The sequence below is a fragment of the Arachis stenosperma genome, chromosome 1 (genome assembly GCF_014773155.1).
Source record: "Arachis stenosperma cultivar V10309 chromosome 1, arast.V10309.gnm1.PFL2, whole genome shotgun sequence".
In the NCBI taxonomy this organism is placed as follows: domain Eukaryota; kingdom Viridiplantae; phylum Streptophyta; class Magnoliopsida; order Fabales; family Fabaceae; genus Arachis; species Arachis stenosperma.
Genome location: NC_080377.1, coordinates 121604242 through 121626836, shown reverse-complemented (window position 1 = coordinate 121626836; position 22595 = coordinate 121604242). Strand labels below are relative to the sequence as shown.

General features: G+C 32.2%; 2 protein-coding genes and 1 long non-coding RNA gene across 3 annotated transcripts; all 3 read right to left on the bottom strand.

The window, feature by feature from the left end:
• Nucleotides 1–453: 453 nt before the first annotated feature.
• On the bottom strand, nucleotides 454–969 carry LOC130933015 (cell wall / vacuolar inhibitor of fructosidase 1-like). The gene has a single exon (XM_057862506.1). The coding sequence runs from the start codon at nucleotides 967–969 to the stop codon at nucleotides 454–456; it is 516 nt and encodes a 171-aa protein (XP_057718489.1).
• Nucleotides 970–12735: 11766 nt separating this feature from the next.
• Nucleotides 12736–13260, bottom strand: LOC130933005 (cell wall / vacuolar inhibitor of fructosidase 1-like). Its single transcript, XM_057862495.1, has one exon. The coding sequence runs from the start codon at nucleotides 13258–13260 to the stop codon at nucleotides 12736–12738; it is 525 nt and encodes a 174-aa protein (XP_057718478.1).
• A 1170-nt stretch (nucleotides 13261–14430) lies between these two features.
• LOC130944044 (uncharacterized) lies at nucleotides 14431–17366 on the bottom strand. The gene is made up of 3 exons (XR_009071954.1): nucleotides 17074–17366; nucleotides 16804–16961; nucleotides 14431–14613 (listed from the first exon to the last, which is right to left on the bottom strand). It is a non-coding gene; the product is annotated as an uncharacterized LOC130944044 (long non-coding RNA).
• Nucleotides 17367–22595: the final 5229 nt, after the last annotated feature.

Genomic DNA, 22595 nt, shown 5'->3' with positions numbered 1-22595 from the left:
AAAATTTATTGATGATATGGTCTTCACTAACCCCACCTCTAAAATCGTAGTCAAAATTTTAATCGGTAAGTTCTCCCTGTGTAATAGTGTTTGGAATCAAAAAATTCTTTGGCTAATAATTAAACCTAAAAAAAAACTAATTCACCTCAATCACTTTTGATTTTTAACCAATCCCATGTCAACATGGCTTTGTGGTCAATTTTTTTTTTTTTTTTGTGTCTCCTTTGTGGTTAATTTAATTATAAACAAATAAATTCAACTTTAAAGAAAATTAGACAAACTACCATACATACAACATTAAATAAATAAATTGCATATTATTTGAGAATTTTATACGGATATTCAATTATATATTTAAATAATTATTAAAATGATAAACTTAAAAATTAACTATTTTTATTGATGAAAGTGCATGAATATTAAATTCATTGTTTAATAATTGAACTATATATTCTATAATTGTTTAGCAATAGCTAGTAGGATGAGAGCAATTTCATGAGTAATATTGTTCTCATTGGTGATTGGCGAGTTGCCATTGAATCTTTTCTCACAATTACTAACCCCAATTGCAGCAGTGTTAGCATAAGCTTCAGCCAAACCGGGTTTTCCAAGTTTGAAGGCATCAATGGCTTCAGGCATAGTAGTATCGATAAGATAATTGTAATTTCCAAGACAAGCTATCATCTCAAATCGAATGTCTGGTCTCTTTCCCGCCGAAATCATTTTGAGGAGAATGTGTTGGGGAGCTTCTGCTTTGAGTTGGAAATCTTGTGCCATGATTATTCCAAGACCTGCAACACTCTTAACATCATTGCTTTTATAATTAGCTTTTATGTAACTAACACATTGAGCATATGGTGTCTTGTTGCATGTTTGTGTTATGAGTTTGTCATCGCTTTCACATGGTGCTATTGCAATTGAAGCCACAACAATTGTGCACAATAATGTATTTAGAGAAAAATGCTTCATGTTTAATTACAGAATAATAATTTAGTATAAGTCACCATGATCAAAGGGGTGATATTTATAAGTGAGAAAATTTAATGATGAGAGAGAGAAACTTGATTATTCTTTTGAATTGATTTAATTTTATACATTTAATTTTACTTAGTGGATATTTATGTTTTGAAATTTTAATTTTAATCACAAATGGAAACATAATTAATTTTATTCTTTCGCATATATAAATACTTCAACCATGTTAAAAATATATTAAAATAAGTCACAAAAATTATTTATTAGTATAAAATATATATTAAAATATAAATATATATTGAAAATAAATTAAATAACACATATATTTATACATAAATATATTAATGACTGACTAATTTTGATATACAAATAGTATTTTTGTAAATCATCTATTCTATTTATTATCTATTATATCTATTATTCTATTATATATTATATAAAAATTGAATTTCTCCACTTAATAATAAATCTTACGTGGCATATTTTTTAGAGTATTTATTTCTTTTAACTCATTAAATATAATTCTTTAGAATGAATTAATTATATCAACTAATTGATTTGATTAGATATTTAAATATTATATAATTTATTATAATTTATATCAACCAATTATTTTTAACAAATAAAATAAATTAAATCAATTATAACAAATAAATTATACAATTAATTGATTTAGTTAATATATATATCACACTAAATCATAAATCAATAATAACAAATGAGGAACCAATTATAATCAAATTAGTTAATGTATTCATCTTTCATTTTATTTCTAAGTTATTCTTCACAATATTCATAGCTAAAAAAGATCTCTCAATTGTAACAATTGAAACAGAGAGAATTAATATCAAATGAATTGAGAAGGACAGTCACAAGAAAAAAATCCACTTTATAGGATTTGAAAAATTTTTTATTTAATTAAAAAATATTAGTAATAATATCTTTTCAGATTTTTTTAGTATTGATACTTATTTTTTAGATATTAAAAATTATTAATATTTAGGTTAGACTGAATTTTTATTTATATTAGACAAAATATTAAATAAATTAAAAAATTAAATCGTATTTAATAACTTATTACTATTAATCTTTTTTTATAAAAATTGGGAGCTAAAACCTCCACTCGTCTCCTTATATCCGTCCCTGATTATAATTAATTATAATTAATTACTATTATATCAAGTATATAATTTGAGATAAAATTAATCACATTAAATAGATGATTTATGCTTATATATAACTTTGCATTTTTATTACCATTTAACTGTCTTTACGTCTTTTATTTTTTTAATATGATTCTTTAGTTTTTCTTTTACTCCATTAGAATATTTAAATAATATTTTTTTTTAATATAATCCAATTATCTTTTATTAAAATAGAGTTTATTATTTTTTTGAACTCTTACGTCTATGTAATTAGAACTTCAATAAATAAATACAACTTGAAGTGATATTTGATAAATGTAGTGCATTGTAAACGATTACGGTAAAAGATAATCACGCTGTAATATTAGACAAAATTAAAAGAATAAATTTAAATAAGAATAATTATCATATTATCAAAAGAATAATATTAGAATGACTATATAAAAAAATATCATAAAAATGTTAACTTGTACTTTAACATGATCAACTTCAATAAAAAACAAATAGTACATTTTTATTCTATAAAATAGTTAACGAAAAATAATAAATTAAAAAATTAAACAAAATATTTTAGCTCTTAAACTTAGACTTATAAATTATAAATTAAAAGAAATACTATATATAATTTTTAGTGGCATAAAATTAATTATAAAAATTAATAATTGATAACAATATCAATTTATTGCTAATTAATAAATTAAATCAATTATAACAAATAAATTATACAACTAGGATATATATTTTTATTGGATAAAGTATATTTTTTATTCCTAAAGTTTGACAAAAATTTTAAAAATACCCTTAGGTTTTATTTTGTTTTAATTTTGTCCCAAAAATTTTCGATTTGTATCTAATATAACAACAATTTCATAAGAACAACCTTCAACACAAGTAAATCAAGCATAATTTTCATGCATTATTGTTAGATTAGTCTTAAATTTTTAAAAAATTTAGCCGTTGATGGTATATTTGATCCAAATAAAAAATTCTTAGGACAAAATTAAAACAAAATAAAACTTATAGATATTTTTAAAATTTTTATCAAATTTCAAGAATAAAAAATATACTTTACCCATTTTTATTTTATTTAATTGTTTGAACCAAATAAACTATAATTAATTACTATTATATCAAATATATGATTTGATATAAAATTAATTACATTAAATAGACAATTTATGCTTATATATAACTTTGTATTTTCGTTACGATTTAATGGTTTTTACGTCTTTTTCTTTTTAATATAATTTTTTAGTATTTCTTTTATTCCGTTAGAATGTTCAAATAATATTTTCTAATATGATTCAAACATCCTTCATTAAAATAGAGTTTACTGCTCTTTTGTTAAATTTTATTACATCTATATAATTAGAACTCGAATAAGTAAATACAACTTAAAATGATATTTAATAGATGTAGTACATTGTAAACAATTGCAACAAAACACAATCAAGCTGTAACGTTAAACAAAAAGAATAAATTTAAATAAGAACAATTATCATATTATCAAAAAGAATAATATTAGAATGACTATATAAAAAAAATATCATAAAAAATTAGAATTTCTACCTTAAAATAATTAACTTTGATGAAAAAAACGAATAGTGCATTTTTATGATATGAAGTAGTCAATGAAAAATAATAAATTAAATATTTATACAAAATATTTTGGCTCTCAAACTTAGACTTATAAACTACAAAAGAAACACTATATATTATTTTTAGTAGTATAAAATTAATTATAGAAATTAATTATTGATATCAATATCAATTTGTTATTAATTAATACACACGTGCATTAATTATAGAGAATATTAACGAAACTATTAATGTTAGTATTATATTTATAGCAATTAGAATTATAAATTTATGTTTAATTTTTATTATTGATATCAATATCAATTTATTGCTATTAATGTTAGTTTTTTTTTGTGTCCATTAACGTTAGCATCATATATGTTTATGGCAATTAGAATTATTATTGATATCAATATCAATTCGGCACTATTAACGTTAGTAATATCATATTTATGTCACTTAGAATTATAAATATATATTTAATTTTTTTTATTATAGATGTCAATATCAATTTACCATGAATTATATATGCTTAATTAAAAATGATATTATAATGATTAAAAATTAAAATTATTAATAATTAATATAATTAGAATGATTAAAAATATTAATAATTAATTAACAATTAGTATAATTATGCATTAATGTTAATTTTTATATAACTATAAAGAATATATTTTCTTAAAATAAATTAAGAAAGTAATGGTAGGCATACTGAAACTAGAATACACCACGTTAGTATTTTTGGCACCAGAATATATGCGGTAAAATTCACAAAATTAGTGAATAATTCGTTAATAAATTAATTATTAATCAAATAAATTAGAAAATATAATTTTATGGTTTAGTGAGGTAGAACTAATTAAAATAAGAATGTTGACACTAATTTCAAAAAATTTAGCCCAAGATTGAGCCGAACAGATCGAACCGAGCCCAAAATGAGCCCAAGGCCGAACCCATTTCATTGATACTTATGAGCTTCAGCTCATTTGCTTCCCAAACACAAGAAATCACGCTAGGGAAGGGGGAAAACAAGGAGGAAACCTAAAACCCTCACTCAAATTTTAATTTTCAATAACTTTCAATTCAGAGCTCTGATCGCTACATCGTTTGCGGCCACACGACTGCAGCGTTAAGCTCTACAAATCCAATACGTCGTAAGGTAAGGAAGTCAGTTTTATTTCACAATTTCTTTTTTCCCAATTTTAAAATTTATGAATAGAGATTTTAAAAATTGTTTAATTTATGTGTTTAGGTTCGAATTAGCTTGCGGTTTTTGTTGGGTATGGCTCATTTGATCTAAGGGCAAGGTAAGCTTCTATGACCTCTTGGTGAAATGTTGAGTTAATGAACTCTATGTTAATTATATTGGTAATTATGATGTTAGATTGTGAATTGATTGTGAGTTGAAGTCAATTTGAGGAAATGGAAGCTTGAGATCGATTTTGGAAGCTAGGTTCGTTGGTGAGGGGGCTGTATTGATAAGCTTGTGGTACAGGAATGTTTGAGGTGTTCCAGGATTAACAGAAAATCGGCCAAGGTATAGTTTTTGTTTCTCGTATTTAATATATAATGTCTTGTGAAAACTTAGGCGATATGACAATAGGATAAGTTGAATATGTGTTTGGAGCATGTTTAATAATTTTAGTTGTCAATGTATGTAAAAATAATGATGTATGGTTAGATTGATGATTCATTGATGTGAATGTGGCTGGTGTTGGTAAAATAGATTGATGAATGATGAATTGATGCTAATTAATAAGGATTATGAATGTGAACATATGAATGTTGATAAATTGATAATTGCGTTTGTATATTTGAGAATTCGTGGAATGAAGTGGTTCAAATTGAGGCATGCTTGGTTGTGATTGAATATGGAGTTGTGTTGGGTGTATTGGGAGTCATTTTGAAATGCAGAACTTTAGTTTTGATAAAGAAAATTGGTGAAATAGAGGTTTAGAAGTCTTTGGTGAAAACTTGGATTTTGAATAAACTTTGGTGAGCCATAACTTGGCTTCTCGTCTTCCAAATTATTTCAAATTTATTTTTTATAAAAAATTGGGTTCGTGAAGTATATGTTGTTTGAAGAACGGATGAAAAATGTCTTAAAACGAGAAAGTTATGCGCGTCGAAAATTTGGAGTGCAAAGCTGAAAATTCTGCAGCATTCAATACTTTTGTCAATCTGCAGATCTTGCGTATGCAACCACTGCACACGATGCGACAACCTTTTCGGGTTAGGCATCTCGCGTATGCGAGCATGGAAAAGTTCAACCACGCTTACGCGTGGCTTACGCGTACATGTCACCCCTGAAATTAGCAAAGTGGGTTTTGTATTTTAAAATATAATTTTGAACCCATAAACCTCTATTTTTATTCTCTAAGACCCTAGAATTAAGTTGTAATGATAGAGAAGGAGGCCAAACTATGGAAGGGGAGTGACTTGGGAGTGAAGCAAGTTGCGGAGTAATGAATTATGATTGTGTAGTGGTGATTTCGGAATTGTGAAGTGTTGACCAAACTAATGTAATTATGATGATGATAATGGTGAATTTCAATTGAGTTAGAGATGGGTTGATGATAATGATGAAGTTAAGGTATGGTGGTGATTGAATTGTAATAAATTGAATGAGACAGAGGTGACCGAATAAGAGACAGTGGCACTGACCACTCGCTCTGGGTATATGTAAAAGAAGTGTAGAGATGTTGAGAATGAATGGACTAGGATGTGAGGAAGGAGGTAGGGCGCTAATCCCTCAATTTATTCCCCTGCATTCTTTGTGATGTGAGGAAGGCGGTAGGGCGCTAATCTCTCGATTCATTTCTCCCGCATTCATTGTGAATTGAGTTTTGTGGGATGTGAGGAAGATGGTAGGGCACTAATCTCCCGACGTATTCCCTCACATTCTTTCTCTTTTTGATTGCAAGTGGTAGGACACTAATTTTCCGATGATTATGGCACGGCCTCACTAGGGGAAGGTGGTAGAGCACTAATCCCACGATTTATTTTCCTTGGTATATGCATCCAGGAGAAGGTGGCAGGGCACTAATCCCCCCGATTTTATGCCTCCTTGAGATGCCCAGTCGAGAGACGGTATTCGGATTAGCTACCGGGTGTGTCGGGTTCTGGCAGTCAACCGACACGTGAGCTCACTGCCAGTAGGAAAGGCATGCATCATATGCATTTATGGGACTTGTTTGGTTTTGCATTACTTGGGATTTCTTACTTGAATATCTATGATCATTTGCTATATTTGAATATCTACTTGTGTTTTCCTTGTCTACTTTGTTTGTCTGTGCATTGGTATTTCGGAGGATTGGAGAAAAGGTGACGAGCTTAGGGGTTAAGTTAGGAATTGAGATAGAATCAAGAATCCTTAGATTTAAGACTTGAATCTGAGTGTCGGAGTTTTAGGATCGTCTTTTCCTTTCTCGGGACATTATATGTTAGATATGTGGGTACTGTTACGATGCTGAGAACCTCTAGTTCTCACCCTATACATATTTTATGGTTTTCAGATGCAGGACGTGAGGTACCTTGCTGAGGCATGCTGGAAGCTTCTAACAGTGAAGATCTTTGAGCTTTTGGGGGATTTATTTTGGTTACGTTTATATATGTAAATACTTATTATCTCCACTTCTTCTGTAAACTTTGTATTTTGGGTTCTTTTGGGTTCTCTTATATATATATATGTGTGTGTGTGTGTGTGTGTGCTCTGGCCAGTTTATCTTCGCAAGCCGAGTCTTGAGGTTTGTTATCTGTATTTTGGAACTTTTTGGTATATATCCATGTTAGCTTACTCTTACCTTGCTTCGTATACGTTATTGCTTCGTGAGTGTTGCACTTTTCATTTTACCGCTTTTGTTTTGACTTTTCTACAAAGGCTCCTCGTTATAAAATTCCTTTCAACTATTATTATATATATTTTTACTTTTAGAGGTCGTAGTGCCTCGCTACCTCTGATTTACGTCCTAGGCATAAAGTTCTGTGTGATAGGTTGTTACATTATGGTATCAGAGCAGTTCGTTTCTGTAGAGCCTGGGGAATAGACTGACTATACTTCTAAGCATACTCTGGCTGTGTGTAAATACTATTTAGGATGTCTGCTTGACATATATAGCATAAATGTTCATGAACAATACCTTTGGAGATTCGAAGTACTAAATTTGATATATTAAGACTAATCACCTTAATATCAATTATTCAGTGTGGACAAGACCCAAATGGCGTCTTGTGGGCGTGAGTGAGGTAATACAGTTGATTCTTTGACTGCTGCTGTGCAAGTTTCTGCTGAAGGGATGGAGTAAACAAACTAGGTAAAGTGATGGAGGCGGTAATGGACCTGGTGATGAATAAGACCAAGGGATTAGAACTCGTGGAGCTGGAATAAAGGTAAATAATGCTAGTTAGAGAGATAAAGAGACTCAATGAGTGTTCTGGCAGAGTAGACGAGTGAATAAGTCCTTAATGGTTTAGAATCAGAGTGGCACTATAGAAATGCGATGATTTTTTGTGACTCTAGAGTTGTAATCATGGGAGGAAAAAGTCTTGGAGTATGAGAATAATTCAAGGATTAACATAGAATTGAGGAATAGAGAGTGAGAATGTGTGGCCTAGGTTATAACAGATTGACTCAAAATAAGAGATTGAGACAACTGAGAAAGAATTGAGATTGATTTCATTTAGAAAGAACCCTTGAAGGGTAAGGAAGTTTGTACTCGTTAAGAGGGTTAGACGAAGCTAAGAGTAAGACAAACGGGTTTAGCTTAGGCTTAAATTGGGAATAGGATATTACATTGATGTCAGAGAATGGCAAAATGAATAGAGGTTGGTTGATTATGAGAGAGCGTATATGAAGATTTGAGAGCAAATTTTCGAGGACAAAAATTTCTGTTAGGAGGTAGGATGTAAAACTCGCGAAATTAGTGAATAATTAGTTAATAAATTAATGATTAATCAAATAAATCAGAAAATGGAATTTTATGGTTTAGGGAGGTAGAACTAATTAAAATAAGAATTTTGACACTAATTTCAAAGAATTTGGCCCAAGATTGAGTCAAACGGGCCGAACCGGATGAACGGATCTAAAACGGGCCCTAGGCCTAACCCTTTTCATTAATACATATGAGCTTAAGCTCATTTGCTTCCCAAACACAAGAACTCACGCTAGGGAAAGGGGAAGAACAAGGAGGAAACCTAAAACCCTCACTCAAATTTCAATTCTCAATAGCTTTCAATTCGGAACTCCGATCGCTGCACCGTTTGTGGTCACGCCACCCCAGCGTCGAGCTCTACAAAGCCCAGTACGTTGTAAGGTAAGAAATTCACATTTTCTTCCTCATTTTTTTCCTTTTTAATTTCAAAATTTATGAACAAAGATGTTGAAAATTGTTTAATTTCATTGTTTAGGTTCGAATTAGCTTGCGGGTTTTGTTGGGTGTGGCTCACTTAAGCTGTGGGCAAGGTAAGCTTCTCCGACCTCTTGGTGAAATTTTGAGTTAATAAATTCTATGTTAATTATATTGGTAATTATAATGTTAGATTGTGAATTGGTTGTGGATTGGAGTCAATTTGAGGAAATGGAAGTTTGAGATCGATTTGGAAGCTAAGTTCGTTGGTGACGGGGCTGTGTTGATAAGCTTGTGGTGCGGGAACGCTTGAGGTGTTACGAGATTAACAGAAAATTAGCCAAGTTATGGTTTTGGTTTCTCGTATTTAATATATAATGTCTTGTGAAAACTTAGGCTAGATGACTATAGGATAAGTTGAATATGTGTTTGGAGCATGTTTAATGATTTTAGTTGCCAATGTTTGTTAAAAGAATGAGGTATGATTCGATTGATGATTCATCGATGTGAATGTGGATGGTGTTGGTAAAATAGATTGATGAATGATGACTTGATGCTAATGAATGAGGATTATGAATGTGAACATATGAATGTTGATAAATTGATAATTGTGTTTGTATATTTGAGAATTCGTAGGACGAAGTGGTTTAAATTGAGGCATGGTTGTTTGTGATTGAATATGGAGTTGTGTTGGGTGTATTGGGAGTCATTTTGAAATGTAGAACTTTGGTTTTGATAAAGGAAATTGGTGAAATAGGAGTTTAGAAGTCTTTGGTGAAAATTTGGTTTTTGACTGAACTTCGTCGAGCCATAACTCGACTTCCGGACCCTCAAATTATTTTAAATTTATTTTATATGAAAGTTGGATCCGTGAAGTATATTCCGTTTAAACAACGGATGAAAAATATTTTAAAATGAGAAAGTTATGCACATCAGAAGTTCGGAGTGCAAAGCTGAAAATTCTGCAGCATTCAACACTTTTGCCAATCTGCAGATCTTGCGTATGCAAACACTTCACGCGACGTGACCAACCTTTTTAGGTTGGGCATCTCGTGCATGCGAGCAAGGCGCTTGCGTACGTGAGCAGGGAAATGTTCACCCACACGTATGTGTGACCCCTGAAATCAGCAAAGTGAGTTTTGTATTTTAAAATGAATTTATGAATCCTTAAACCTCTATTTTTATTCTCTAAGACCCTAGAATTAAGTTGTAATGATAGAGAAGGGGGCTGAACTATGGAAGAGGAGTGACTTGTGAGTGAAGCAAGTTACGGAGTAATGAATTTTGATGGTGTAGTGGTGATTTCGAGATTGTGAAGTGTTAACCGAACTAATGTAATTATGATGATGATAATAGTGAATTAAAATTGATCGAGTTAGAGTTGGGTTGATGATAATGATGATGTTAAGGTATGATGGTGATTGAATTTGAATGAATTGAATGAGATAGAGGTGACCGCATAAGAGGCGGTGGCACTAATCACTCGCTTTGGGTATATGTTAAAGAAGTGTGGAGATGTTGAGAATGAATGGACAGGATGATGGTATCGGTGTGTTGGATGTGAGGAAGGCGGTAGGGCGCTAATCCCTCGATTCATTCCCCTGCATTCCTTGTGATTGTGTTTTGTGAGATGTGGGGAAGGAGGTAGGGTGCTAATCCCTCGATTTATTTCCCCGACATTCATTGTGAATTGTGTTTTGTGAGATGTGAGGAAGATGGTAGGGCGCTAATCCCTCACATTCTTTCTCTTTTTGTCTGCAAGGTGGTAGAGCACTAATTCCCCAATAATTATGGCACGACCTCATTAGGGGAAGGTGGTAGAGCACTAATCTCACGATTTATTTCCCCTGGTGTATGCCTCCAAGAGAAGGTGGTAGGGCACTAATCCCCTGATTTTATGCCTCCTGGAGATGCGCAGTCGAGAGACGGTATCTAGGTTAGCTACCAAGTGTGTCAGGTTTTGCCAGTTAACCGACACGTGAGCTCACGGCCGGTAGGAAAGGCATGCATCATATGCATTTATATGACTTGTTTGGTTTTGTATTACGAGGTGATAGCCAAATTAGGTAAGATGTCACGTACCTTGAGGGAGAGCTGGCCTCTTTCCTTATATACTGTGCTGGGTAGGCCTATAGGGGACCTAGCCCACTAACCAGGAAGCTTCCATGAACTATCCTGGTCCACGTGGAGGTTAGGTGGTCGTTCTAGTTTCCGGGTCGGGGGTCTCGGGTGCTGCCTCGAGAGTACCGACCCGACCGGTTGCTAGGCATGGTGACTTGAGCTGCAAGTCGTGTGACCTTCTGGTCGGGTGTGGTGGATGGACCCGTTGGGTTGCCTTTGTTGAGGCTAGTTCGGAGCTTGGATCGGAGGCGGTGGTCCGACCCGTCGGGTAAGCGGGCTGGACTGTGGCAGTCCGTTACAGTGCCCCCAACGTGTCAGCCTTGAGGTTTGGAGCTCGGGGTTGGGCATTTGATTTAATCGCCGCATCGGGACGTGTTTTCTTTCTCGGGAGCCCGTTGATAACGTCTGTGTTCTTCACGCGTGGCTAGCTAGTTTCTCCCTTGGGGCTGTCTCTTTGGCTTCTGCGCTGGGCATTAAATGCCCATCATTTCGTGATTTGAAAGTGACGTAAAATGACAACGATGCCCCTGTCTTTTGGCGCTCTTTTGACGATTACGTCTTTTGGTCTTGCCCCTTTTAATTTCATAACTTCTTTTTCACTCTCCTTTTCTTCTTCCTCTATTTTGTCTCATTACTACCGCTTCTTATTCTTCTTCCTTCTTTCGCTACTGCTTCAACCTTCTTTTTGCTTTTACTGCTGCTTCAATTTGGATTCTTCCTTCGATTTTTCACAGATTTTGCATTTTTCCTGGTATGTTATTTTGACAGCTTTTCTTACTTTTTGTTTTCCTTTGTCCTTCCCTCGTGCGTTTTCTTTTGTGTATGCCTGGGTTTTGTTCGTTTTGGTTGCGTCTTCTTTTAGGGGGCGCCACTGGGTGTTTTCTTAGTTTTTTATTAAGTTCTGGGTTAGTATAAGGGTGCATAGGGGGTGGTTCAGGGGATTGTAGCTTATTTTTACTGTTTTTAGGGTTCCTGACCTCCCATGCTGACTAAGTGGTGCCCTCGCTGTAGGTATGGCCGAGTGACTCGTGGTTCCGAACATGGCTCAGTGGCCGCTAACCGATTTTGTTGACCATTACGCTTGGGTTACTTCCGATGTGAAGGATACCCCGTCCATGGTTACCCGTGAGAGCCTCCAAGAACTTCTCTAGGCTGGGCTCTTGTGCGGAGGTGGTTCCGAGGAGGCGTTCTATCAGGTTTACGTCCCTGTTGACCAGGAACGCGTTTACCAAAAGAACTTAGCATCTCCGCGTGTGGTTGATTGGTAGTGGGTTTACAGACCCATGTTCACTACCTTGGGAGTTCGTCTCCTCTTTTCTCCCTTCGTAGTGGGCTTGTTAAATCGGTGCGACGTTGCTCTGTCACAGTTGCACCCGAATAGTTGGGCTGCTATTCGTTTTATGAAATGGTTTGTTATAAGGTTAATATAGTCCAAAAAAATTAGACATTAAAGTCATAGTCAACCTTTTGTATTGGCTTTATATATTGTTATAGATGATAAATTTAAAAATTAACTATTTTTATTGATGAAAGTACATGAATATTAAATTCATTATTTAATAATTGAACTATATATATAATTGTTTAGCAATAGCTAGTAGGATGAGAGCAATTTCATGAGTAATATTGTTCTCATTGGTGATTGGCGAGTTGCCATTGAATCTTTTCTCACAATTACTAACCCCAATTGCAGCAGTGTTAGCATAAGCTTCAGCCAAACCGGGTTTTCCAAGTTTGAAGGCATCAATGGCTTCAGGCATAGTAGTATCGATAAGATAATTGTAATTTCCAAGACAAGCTATCATCTCAAATCGAATGTCTGGTCTCTTTCCCGCCGAAATCATTTTGAGGAGAATGTGTTGGGGAGCTTCTGCTTTGAGTTGGAAATCTTGTGCCATGATTATTCCAAGACCTGCAACACTCTTAACATCATTGCTTTTATAATTAGCTTTTATGTAACTAACACATTGAGCAGGGTATGGTGTCTTGTTGCATGTTTGTGTTATGAGTTTGTCATCGCTTTCACATGGTGCTATTGCAATTGAAGCCACAACAATTGTGCACAATAATGTATTTAGAGAAAAATGCTTCATGTTTAATTACAGAATAATAATTTAGTATAAGTCACCATGATCAAAGGGGTGATATTTATAAGTGAGAAAATTTAATGATGAGAGAGAGAAACTTGATTATTCTTTTGAATTGATTTAATTTTATACATTTAATTTTACTTAGTGGATATTTATGTTTTGAAAATTTAATTTTAATCACAAATGGAAACATAATTAATTTTATTCTTTCACATATATAAATACTTCAACCATGTTAAAAATATACTAAAATCAGTTATCAAAATTATTCATTAGTATAAAATATATGTTAAAATATAAATATATATTTAAAATAAATTGAATAATACATGTATTTATACATAAATATATTAGTAATTGACTAATTTTGATATACAAATAGTAATTTTGTAAATAATCTATTCTATGTATTATCTATTACATATATTATCTATTATATCTATTACATTATATAAAAAATAGATTTTTTTACTTAATAATGGATCTTACGTCGTATATTTCTGTGAGTATTTACTGATTTATTTCTTTTAACTCATTAAATATAATTTTTTAGAATGAATTAATTATATCAACTACTAATTGACTTGATTAGTTATTTAAATATTACATAATTTATTATAATTTATATCAATCAATTATTTGTAACAAATAAAATAAATTAAATTAATTATAACAAATAAATTATACAACTAATTGATTTAATTAATGTATATATCACACTAAATCATAAATCAATTATAACAAATGAGGAACCAATTATAATCAATTATAAAAAAGTATAAGTAGACAATGAAAATATTAAACAATGTGTGTAATACCCTATTATACTAAATCTTATGCTTAAGTCATAAGACTGAGATAGTAAAGTATTACGACCTCTAAAAATAGGATTATATATATATATAATAATAGGAAAAGAGATACTTAACTAGGAGCCTTGAAAAGCGGGTAAAACAAAATCGCAAAATAAAAAGTGCAACGCTCGGAAAATCGAATTACTTGCGTGCTAAGAAACCTAATAGGAAATGAAAAAGATAAACAAGAGAGTAAAGAAAAGCCAAGGAAACATCATAGCTAGTTCCTGACTCAGCCTGCAAAGCCAAGACTGGCCGGAGAATATATATATATATATATATATATATATATATATATATATATATATATTCCAAAATACCCAAAATATTGAAGTAAAGTCCTAACTCTCCTGTAACCTCTATGAGGAACAAAATAACAAGTTTCTTGGAGAGCAAGCTAAGTAACTAAGTACATAAATACATAAACTGATAAACCAAAACATCCCAGGGACTACTCCGCTTGAAGATCCAGACGCCTAGCGAGGAGCCTCTCAACCTGCATCTGAAAAATAGCAACACAGTATGGAATGAGAACTGGAGGTTCTCAGCATGGTAAAAGTGTCACGCGCATAATAAATAAGGTCCTGAGAATGCCATAGGCAATCCTAGAACTTCGTTATTCAATTATCCAACTTAATTACTAAACAGAAGCTATAACAGGGGTAGGTATTCTAAATCTAATTAACTTACTCAATTTCAATCCTAATCTAACACCAAACCATTTCTCCTTTTCCTCCATCCCTCCATCATCCATAATACAACAGAAACAAGCAACCAAACAAGTTCACGTACAAGTAATGAGCAGATAGTACAAATAACAAGTATAGTAGGTAGAAGCTGTTATAAATCAATTAGGCAATCCCAATTAAGGCATAGCAAACAAAGCACACATATGCATATGATAAATGTCTATCCTACTGGCCGCGAGCTCACGTGTCGGTTATTTTTCCAGAACCCGATACATCTGGTAGCTAACCCAAACATCGGTCTCTAGGTTGCGCATCTCCAAGAGGATCATAAACGAAGGAGAGTGCCTTTCTACATCGAAGGAGTGTGCCTTTCCACCTTCTCCTGGAGGATATACGAAGGAGAGTGCCTTTTCACATCGAAGGAGTATGCCTTTCCACCTTGAAACTAGAGAAGAATGTGGGGAAAACAATACGAAGAAGAGTGCCTTTCCACCTTTCCCACATTTGCATCACGACAAGAGAGAGAACTTCCATCCGCAACTTGTCATATCGACCATTTCGGCCACACACTGTCATTCCCAAATCTCATCACCTATCATCATCATTTCCTTACATTCGTTCTTTATAGCCATAACATGTATTCATTTAGCTTTCACATCTTTCTCTTATAATTCATCACGTTTATCCTTTTCGGGTCCCGACCAAACCATTTATCAAACTCTTCTCAACCTCTTTAATATCGAATAATTTTAAAATCAACATAACTCTAACATTAAATCAATCACATAACACTTAGATTAATCTTTGACTTCTCGGACCCATGACTATCACTAAGACATCCTCGACACTCTATTTTTTTCTGTTTTTAATATAACAAATAAACTTGGAATTGAAAAAACTTTATGTCCAGATGTTCATCTCAGAGTAAGCTTTCTAACAAATCAAAGATAATAAATTTTTTTATTTCTCTAGCCTCAGGAATAAAGGAAAAACTATGACTGCTCTGCAGTGCGTAAAACCAGAAAAACAGCAGCAGCATGTGATATTCAAAATTCAATATAAAATTCAAGTTAAATCCAATGACTTTAAAAATTAATGTAGTTCAACTTCACTCATTCAGGTTTCTTTCTCAATTGGTTCTGAGTTAATACTATTTTTAATGAAGAAGTTACATTACCTGGAAGTTAAGTAAAAATGAGTCAAAATCTGTTTTAGAAACCAACAAGTTTAGTACCTTTCAATTTGAATAAATTTTATTACAAAACTCCAATTAAGCTAAATTTTGGTTTGGGAACTCCTAACTCATGCAGAAACAAGTGTGTCTTGGTTGCAGCCCATGCTATTCAATTCTAAGAGTTACAAGCATTGGAAGTTGATGTATAGCTTGCTGAAATCTGTTTCTTTTTTAGCTTTGACTATCAACATTCAAAAATTCACAACTCCCAATTCTTAACTCTTAAAATTCTGAAGTTTTAGAGCAATAAAGCAAGTTAATCAAAATTTATAACAAAATTGGTTTCGCTCCAAAACTCAACTCGTAGAAGTCGCAGCAAGACAAACAAGTTGCTGCCTTGTCTGACCTTTTCTGCTACAGGACAGATTTAACAACCTAACTTTAAAAATTTGCCATAAATTGTATATTTAACAAAAAAGTCCCAAAATTTTCAATTTAGTTCCTTATATTCCCAAGTTTAGCCCAAACTTAGTCTCATGCAATTCTGATCATTATATAATTAGTTACAGCATCTGCAATACCACCACAACACAACTCTACATCCTTATTAACAAACACCAATCCTAATCCATCATAAATAAATATAATAGCATACCATTAATAACTTTCACACCTCATAATTCCAATATATATCCACCAACAAATCTATTCCAACAACATTACAAAGCTAACCGTTAAATACAACGAATAATTCAACTTATCCTATAGTTCCTCTAACCTATGTTTTCACAACACCGTAAATATTAAACATGCGAAACTTAAACCATACCTTGGCCGATCACTTAGTTCACCAAAGGCAGTCTCACAACTCAAAATTACAGCCCCTCCAAGCTCAATCAAACAGCCCCAAAACAAGCCTTGGTCACCAACAAACCTCCAAGTAATCCCAATTCAATTCCAATGCATGAACACCCACTTAACCTACACCTAATACATACATATATATATATATATATATATATATATATATATATATATATATTCCAATTCAGTTTTTCATTACAAATACAAGATTGAGCTAGGGTTAGGGTGTTCTTACCATACCCATATGCTCAATAGTTTGAGCCCACAAGTTCCAGAAGCTAACTTTAACTTAGAATACAAAAATTGGACATATTCACCATAGGTTTTCAAGTTTATCAAAGAAAGAGGGATAGAGATTCTGAACCAAATAGGAGGCTTACTGTGAAATTTTTTGGATAAAAAAGTAGAGCTCGACACACTGAGCGCGTGGCCGCGAACGGTGCGACGATCGGAGCCCAGATAGAAAAGTTATGGTAGTGAGAAGGAAAGGTAAGGGTTACGGAAGCTCCTTTCTCCTCCCAATCTGTTTGCAACGATGGTGATAAATGATGAAGAAGAAGCTGTTGCTTCTTTTTAAATATGGGTCCGGTTGGACTCACGGGTTCGGTTTGAGTTCCAGTTTAACCGGTTCGTTTTTTTGGTCTAATTTTGAAATTGGTATCAAAATTCTCGTTTTGACGAGCTATATTCTATTTTGATATTAGTTTTGCATTTTTAATTCTCATATTTAAAATTCAAATTATTGACTAATTATTTACCGATTTTAGCGGGGTTTACAATGTTAACAATGGATATGTCGAATATTCAATTGAATAGGTATGCAGATGATTATGTATTTATGTTCATCTACTTAATATACTAAAATTGGGTTTTCTCCCGACTAATGAGAGTGAGGTGTCGATTCCTCGTGAATCAATTTTCCTGCCAAAATGAATGCACTATTTTCTCTTCTAATTTTATTTTATAAAAATATATTTATTATAATTATACTATAATTAGCATTTAAGTAATAATACATAATTATACTAATTTAGAAAATATCTTTATTATAGTTATATAAAATCAATATTTAATACATTATTAAACTACTTATCAATTATCAATCAAAAATATTTTTAATCATTTTAATAATAATAATAATAATAATAATAATAATAATAATAATAATAATAATAATAATAATATGATAATTATATGATAATGGCACCGATTATTAATAACTAATTTATATTTCTCTAAATAAATTTATTTTAAAAAATATCTTTATTATAATTATATTACAATATTACAATTAATATTTAATAAGTAATGCATAATTATACTAATTTAAGAAAATATCTTTATTATCTATCTATTCTATTCATTCTATTATATAAAAATCGGATTTCGGCACTTAATTAATGATGGAACTGATATGGCATGCTCTTGAGGTATTTTCTGATTTATTTCATTTAATTTGTTAAAGCAAATCAATTATAATTAATTGATTATATCAATTAATTAATTTGATTAGACATTTAAATCTCACCATTTAATATAATTTATATGAATTGATTAATTATATCAATTAATTAATTTGGTTAATTATATTAATTATTTAATTTGATTGGAGTAAATATCAAATTATTTAATAATTAATTTAATTAGTTTATTTCTCTCAATACTATCTATTTATACAAAATCAAATATTTTTTACTCATTCGCTCTCTTTTCTCTCTCTCTCTCCCTTCATCCCTCCTTCCCCCATCTCTCGTATTTAAGGTACAATTTTTATAATTTCTTTAATTTTTGTTTCTTTTACTTTTATTTATACATTTTTTTGTTTTTTTTTAATTTTTGTTTATTTTAATTGATTATTATTAGGCACATACTTTTTTTCTTTTAGCTTCTAATAACAAAAAAGATGCGTCATCTTTACGTTATTTTTAAATAATCTTACTATAATTTTGTTTTGTAATATTCTATTTTGTCATGTGTGCTTCAATTTATATATATATATATATATATATATATATATATATATATATATATATATATTATGTTGTCTTTTTTTTGTAATTCATAATTAACATATAAATTGTTCGTGTATATAGTTTATATTTAATGCTTTTATTGATTCTCTTTATTATTTTTTTGTGTCTCTTTGTCGCTCTTTATTTTAGTTATATTCATTGATTTCTTTGTATTACTGCTCTTTTTATTTGAAATATCGTGACAATTTAGAGTATATATTGTGACTCATGTGATATTCGTTAATTTGATGTATTTTTTTAGATGGTTTATGTTATAATGTGTTTAAGGAGTTGACTTAAAATTATAATATGATATATAAATTTATGATATGATTTATAGTATGCTAAAATATTAGGATATTATCATATAAATATTTTTTATTTGTCCATTAGATTCAACTATATAGGATCTTGAAAATTATGCAATTATGTAATTAGTTATTTTTTCATATAATTATTGTATTGATTATTTACATTAGTGAGACTATTTTTATTATTAATATTTATAAATTGAATTGAAAGAATATAGTTTATGATATTTAATTTTTACTATTTATTAAAAAAATCAGAATTACTTAACGATATTTATTTTTTAAATTCACTATGTATACAATTTATTCTTTTTTCTTCTGACAAAATTTTACTCATGATGGAAATTCTTCTAATAGTATAAATGCGAAAAATTATATTTTATTTTTTAATATAATCGATATATTATTAATTAATAATGAATAGTAATTAACCCTTCATATTTTTAATCAAAGCATTTTGACGATAGTTTCTATGTACAAATATTAATGGATGATTGTTTCTTTAAAAATAAAATGCATTATGATTTTAAGTTATTTCATAATTAACAATAATACTTGATTATTTCTTTAAAAATAAATTACATTATGATAGATTTTAGGTTATTTCACAATAATAATTAATGTTCATAATATTGAATTAATCTAAATTTTTTATTTTCTATCATTAGTAGTTAATCCTAAATTAAAAAGATTATGTTGAATTGTTGAATTTCTTTAACCTACGTATACATTTATGTAGGGACAAAATACATCTTATATTACTATAATGATTAATATAATTATTCTATTTTGTTGTAGGGGTTAAGTGTAACACCCTAATATTCAAATCCTTATGCTCGAGTCATAAGTCAATGATATTACGGTGGTACAACTCTCAGGTGGATTTTTAATATATAAATATAGGTAAATTCGAAAGGAGTATTAATCGAGAAGTCTGAAAAGAGTAGAAATAAAATTGTGAAGATGTATCACTCACGTTTCGATAACAAAAAGATAAACCGTGAAGCCAAAAGAGCGATATACGGGCAAGGCATAAAGGAGATTAAGAGATAGATAACAGATAGATATATATAACATAAGTAAATAGCCACTAGTCGCGACCCGCGAAGTTTAGGCCGGCTAGGGTACATTATGAAAGTAGTTGACAATAGTATATCCTAATCTCTCCCAAAGGAAACATGAGAGCCTCTATAGGCAAGTTTAAAAGAGTACAATACATAATATAATCTTTTCGAAACAAAGGTGGAGAGATTCTAAGCAAAACACAAAGTAGAGAAAAATAAAGATCTTCGCCGTCTCTCAGATGAACCATAGCTCACTTCTGAGCACCTGGACCTGTATCTGAAAATCAAGAGATATATACGGAATGAGAACCCCCAGGCCATGGGTTCCCAGTACGGTAAAAGTGCCAAATAAATACAATGCACTGCAATAAAAACTCACTAAGCATCCTAAACTTCTTCACCAATTATCCATCCTAGGTTCTCACTAATCCATGAATAGGCAATTATCGTAAGGGGATACTAAATCTAGTTCAGGTTTCACATGTTTCCCAACTCGCTGACTCTTCCACGAATCAGACTCAGAATCATAAGCAAAAAGCATCACCAGTTGTTCTGCCTCAGCAATTCTATATCAATACATCATACCCTCGTCTGGAGCTAGTGAAATCACATCACTGCGTCTACCCAGGGGACTCAAATTATCTCATTCAATAATCATCATCATCATGAAATCGCATCACCAATTCATCTCATCAAGAACAACCTTCAACATCCACCGACACCAGCATGAGGGGCCTCTCAGTTGTACAAACACAAGCAATACAGGCAAGTAATACACAAATAAGGTACAAGTAGAACAAGTAGCACATAATCAGGTAACATAGCATATATGATGTAGAAATCCAAAACAAATAGGCAAACCTAAACAATTCAAACATATGCAAATGATGTATGCCTGCCCTATGGCTGATGATATCATCTGTCGGTTATATAGCCAACCCGACATGTCCTGGTAGCTAACCATTGGACAGAAACACCCCTTGCGGAGCAAGTAGGTTTGAGCTACAACCCCCTTGCTACTACCCGCTCAACCCAGAGCCAGTGGAATAACCACTACTGCAGCTACTAGTCTACTACCCAGGCGGGTGTTTAAAAGCTCAACCTGGAGCGAGTGGATTCACCACTACTGCCGCTACTACCCAAGCGTCACAATCTCTGACCTGGAGCAAGTGGGACGAACCACAACCCTTGCTACTGCCCAGGATCTTAAAACATACATTCGTTCAGTTTAAAAGCAATCATCATTGTTATCAAATCTCAAACATTAACCTGGAGCAAGTGGGACGAACCACAACCCTTACTACTACCCATGTATTAGAGCTACATTCATTCAAAACTCCATAATTAAACTCATTTATCATAAACATCCTTTTCTGTCTCATACCCGGAGCAAGTGGACAACGCCACTGCCTACTACCCGGGGTTACACATCACATTTCAACATTTTCCATTATTATCCATTTAACACATTCATTCATTAATCATATATGCATTTATACTTAGCCATAATCAGTAATGGTTTTGCCGTAACCCGACAATAACTCAGCCATCCGGCTCATGGTTCAATCAAGAACCAGCCATTTATCAATAAATATAGCCCTTCGGCTCATGGCATACACGGTACTTCCACCGTCATCCTCCATATCTCATATAATCATCGTTGATCATCATTGATCATAACTTTTCCCCTTACTTCACACGCAAGTTACCACATCCCCTAGCTCCTTTCTCATTGCTAGGCATATCATAATGATTTAATACATAAGGGGTGAGATCGGAGGCTTAGAAGTATGAGATTTGGCTTTTAAAACTCAAAAATCAACTTTTGCATGAAAACAAGGCCACGCGTACGCGTACTCCATGCGCACGCGTGGATGGTCACAAAGCTCATCGACGCGTATGCGTCATACACGCGGACGCACGAATTGAAACACAGCAAGACGATGCGTACGCGTCAGCCACGCGTACGCGTGGGTGCATTTGCGCCCCAAGCACAAAACTGGCACAACTCTAGCACAACTCTCGGAAAAATGGCTGGGCATTGGGTGCATCGCATCGACGCGCACACCACGCGCATGCGTGGATGGTGGCTTCTTGAAGAACGACGCGTACGCGCCAAGTGCGCCTACGCGTGGAGGGTCATTCTGCTAAAAATTTTCTAAGTTAAAAGCTGCAGAATTCACAAATTCAACCCCCAATCTTCTGACGAACATAACTTTCTCCTTTTAAATCATTTTTCACTCGTTCTTCGAACGACATGGACATCCTGAATCTAATTTCACTTCTAAACAAGTTTAGCACAAAACAGAAATCCGTAGTCCAAGTTATGTCCCATCAAAGTATGCTCAAAAACCATGTTTTCACTCAAAA

What these genes read in the sequence shown, in the direction of transcription:
- LOC130933015 (XM_057862506.1), bottom strand. Translation starts at nt 969, where the DNA reads ATGAAGCATTTTTCTCTAAATACATTATTGTGCACAATTGTTGTGGCT.
- LOC130933005 (XM_057862495.1), bottom strand. Translation starts at nt 13,260, where the DNA reads ATGAAGCATTTTTCTCTAAATACATTATTGTGCACAATTGTTGTGGCT.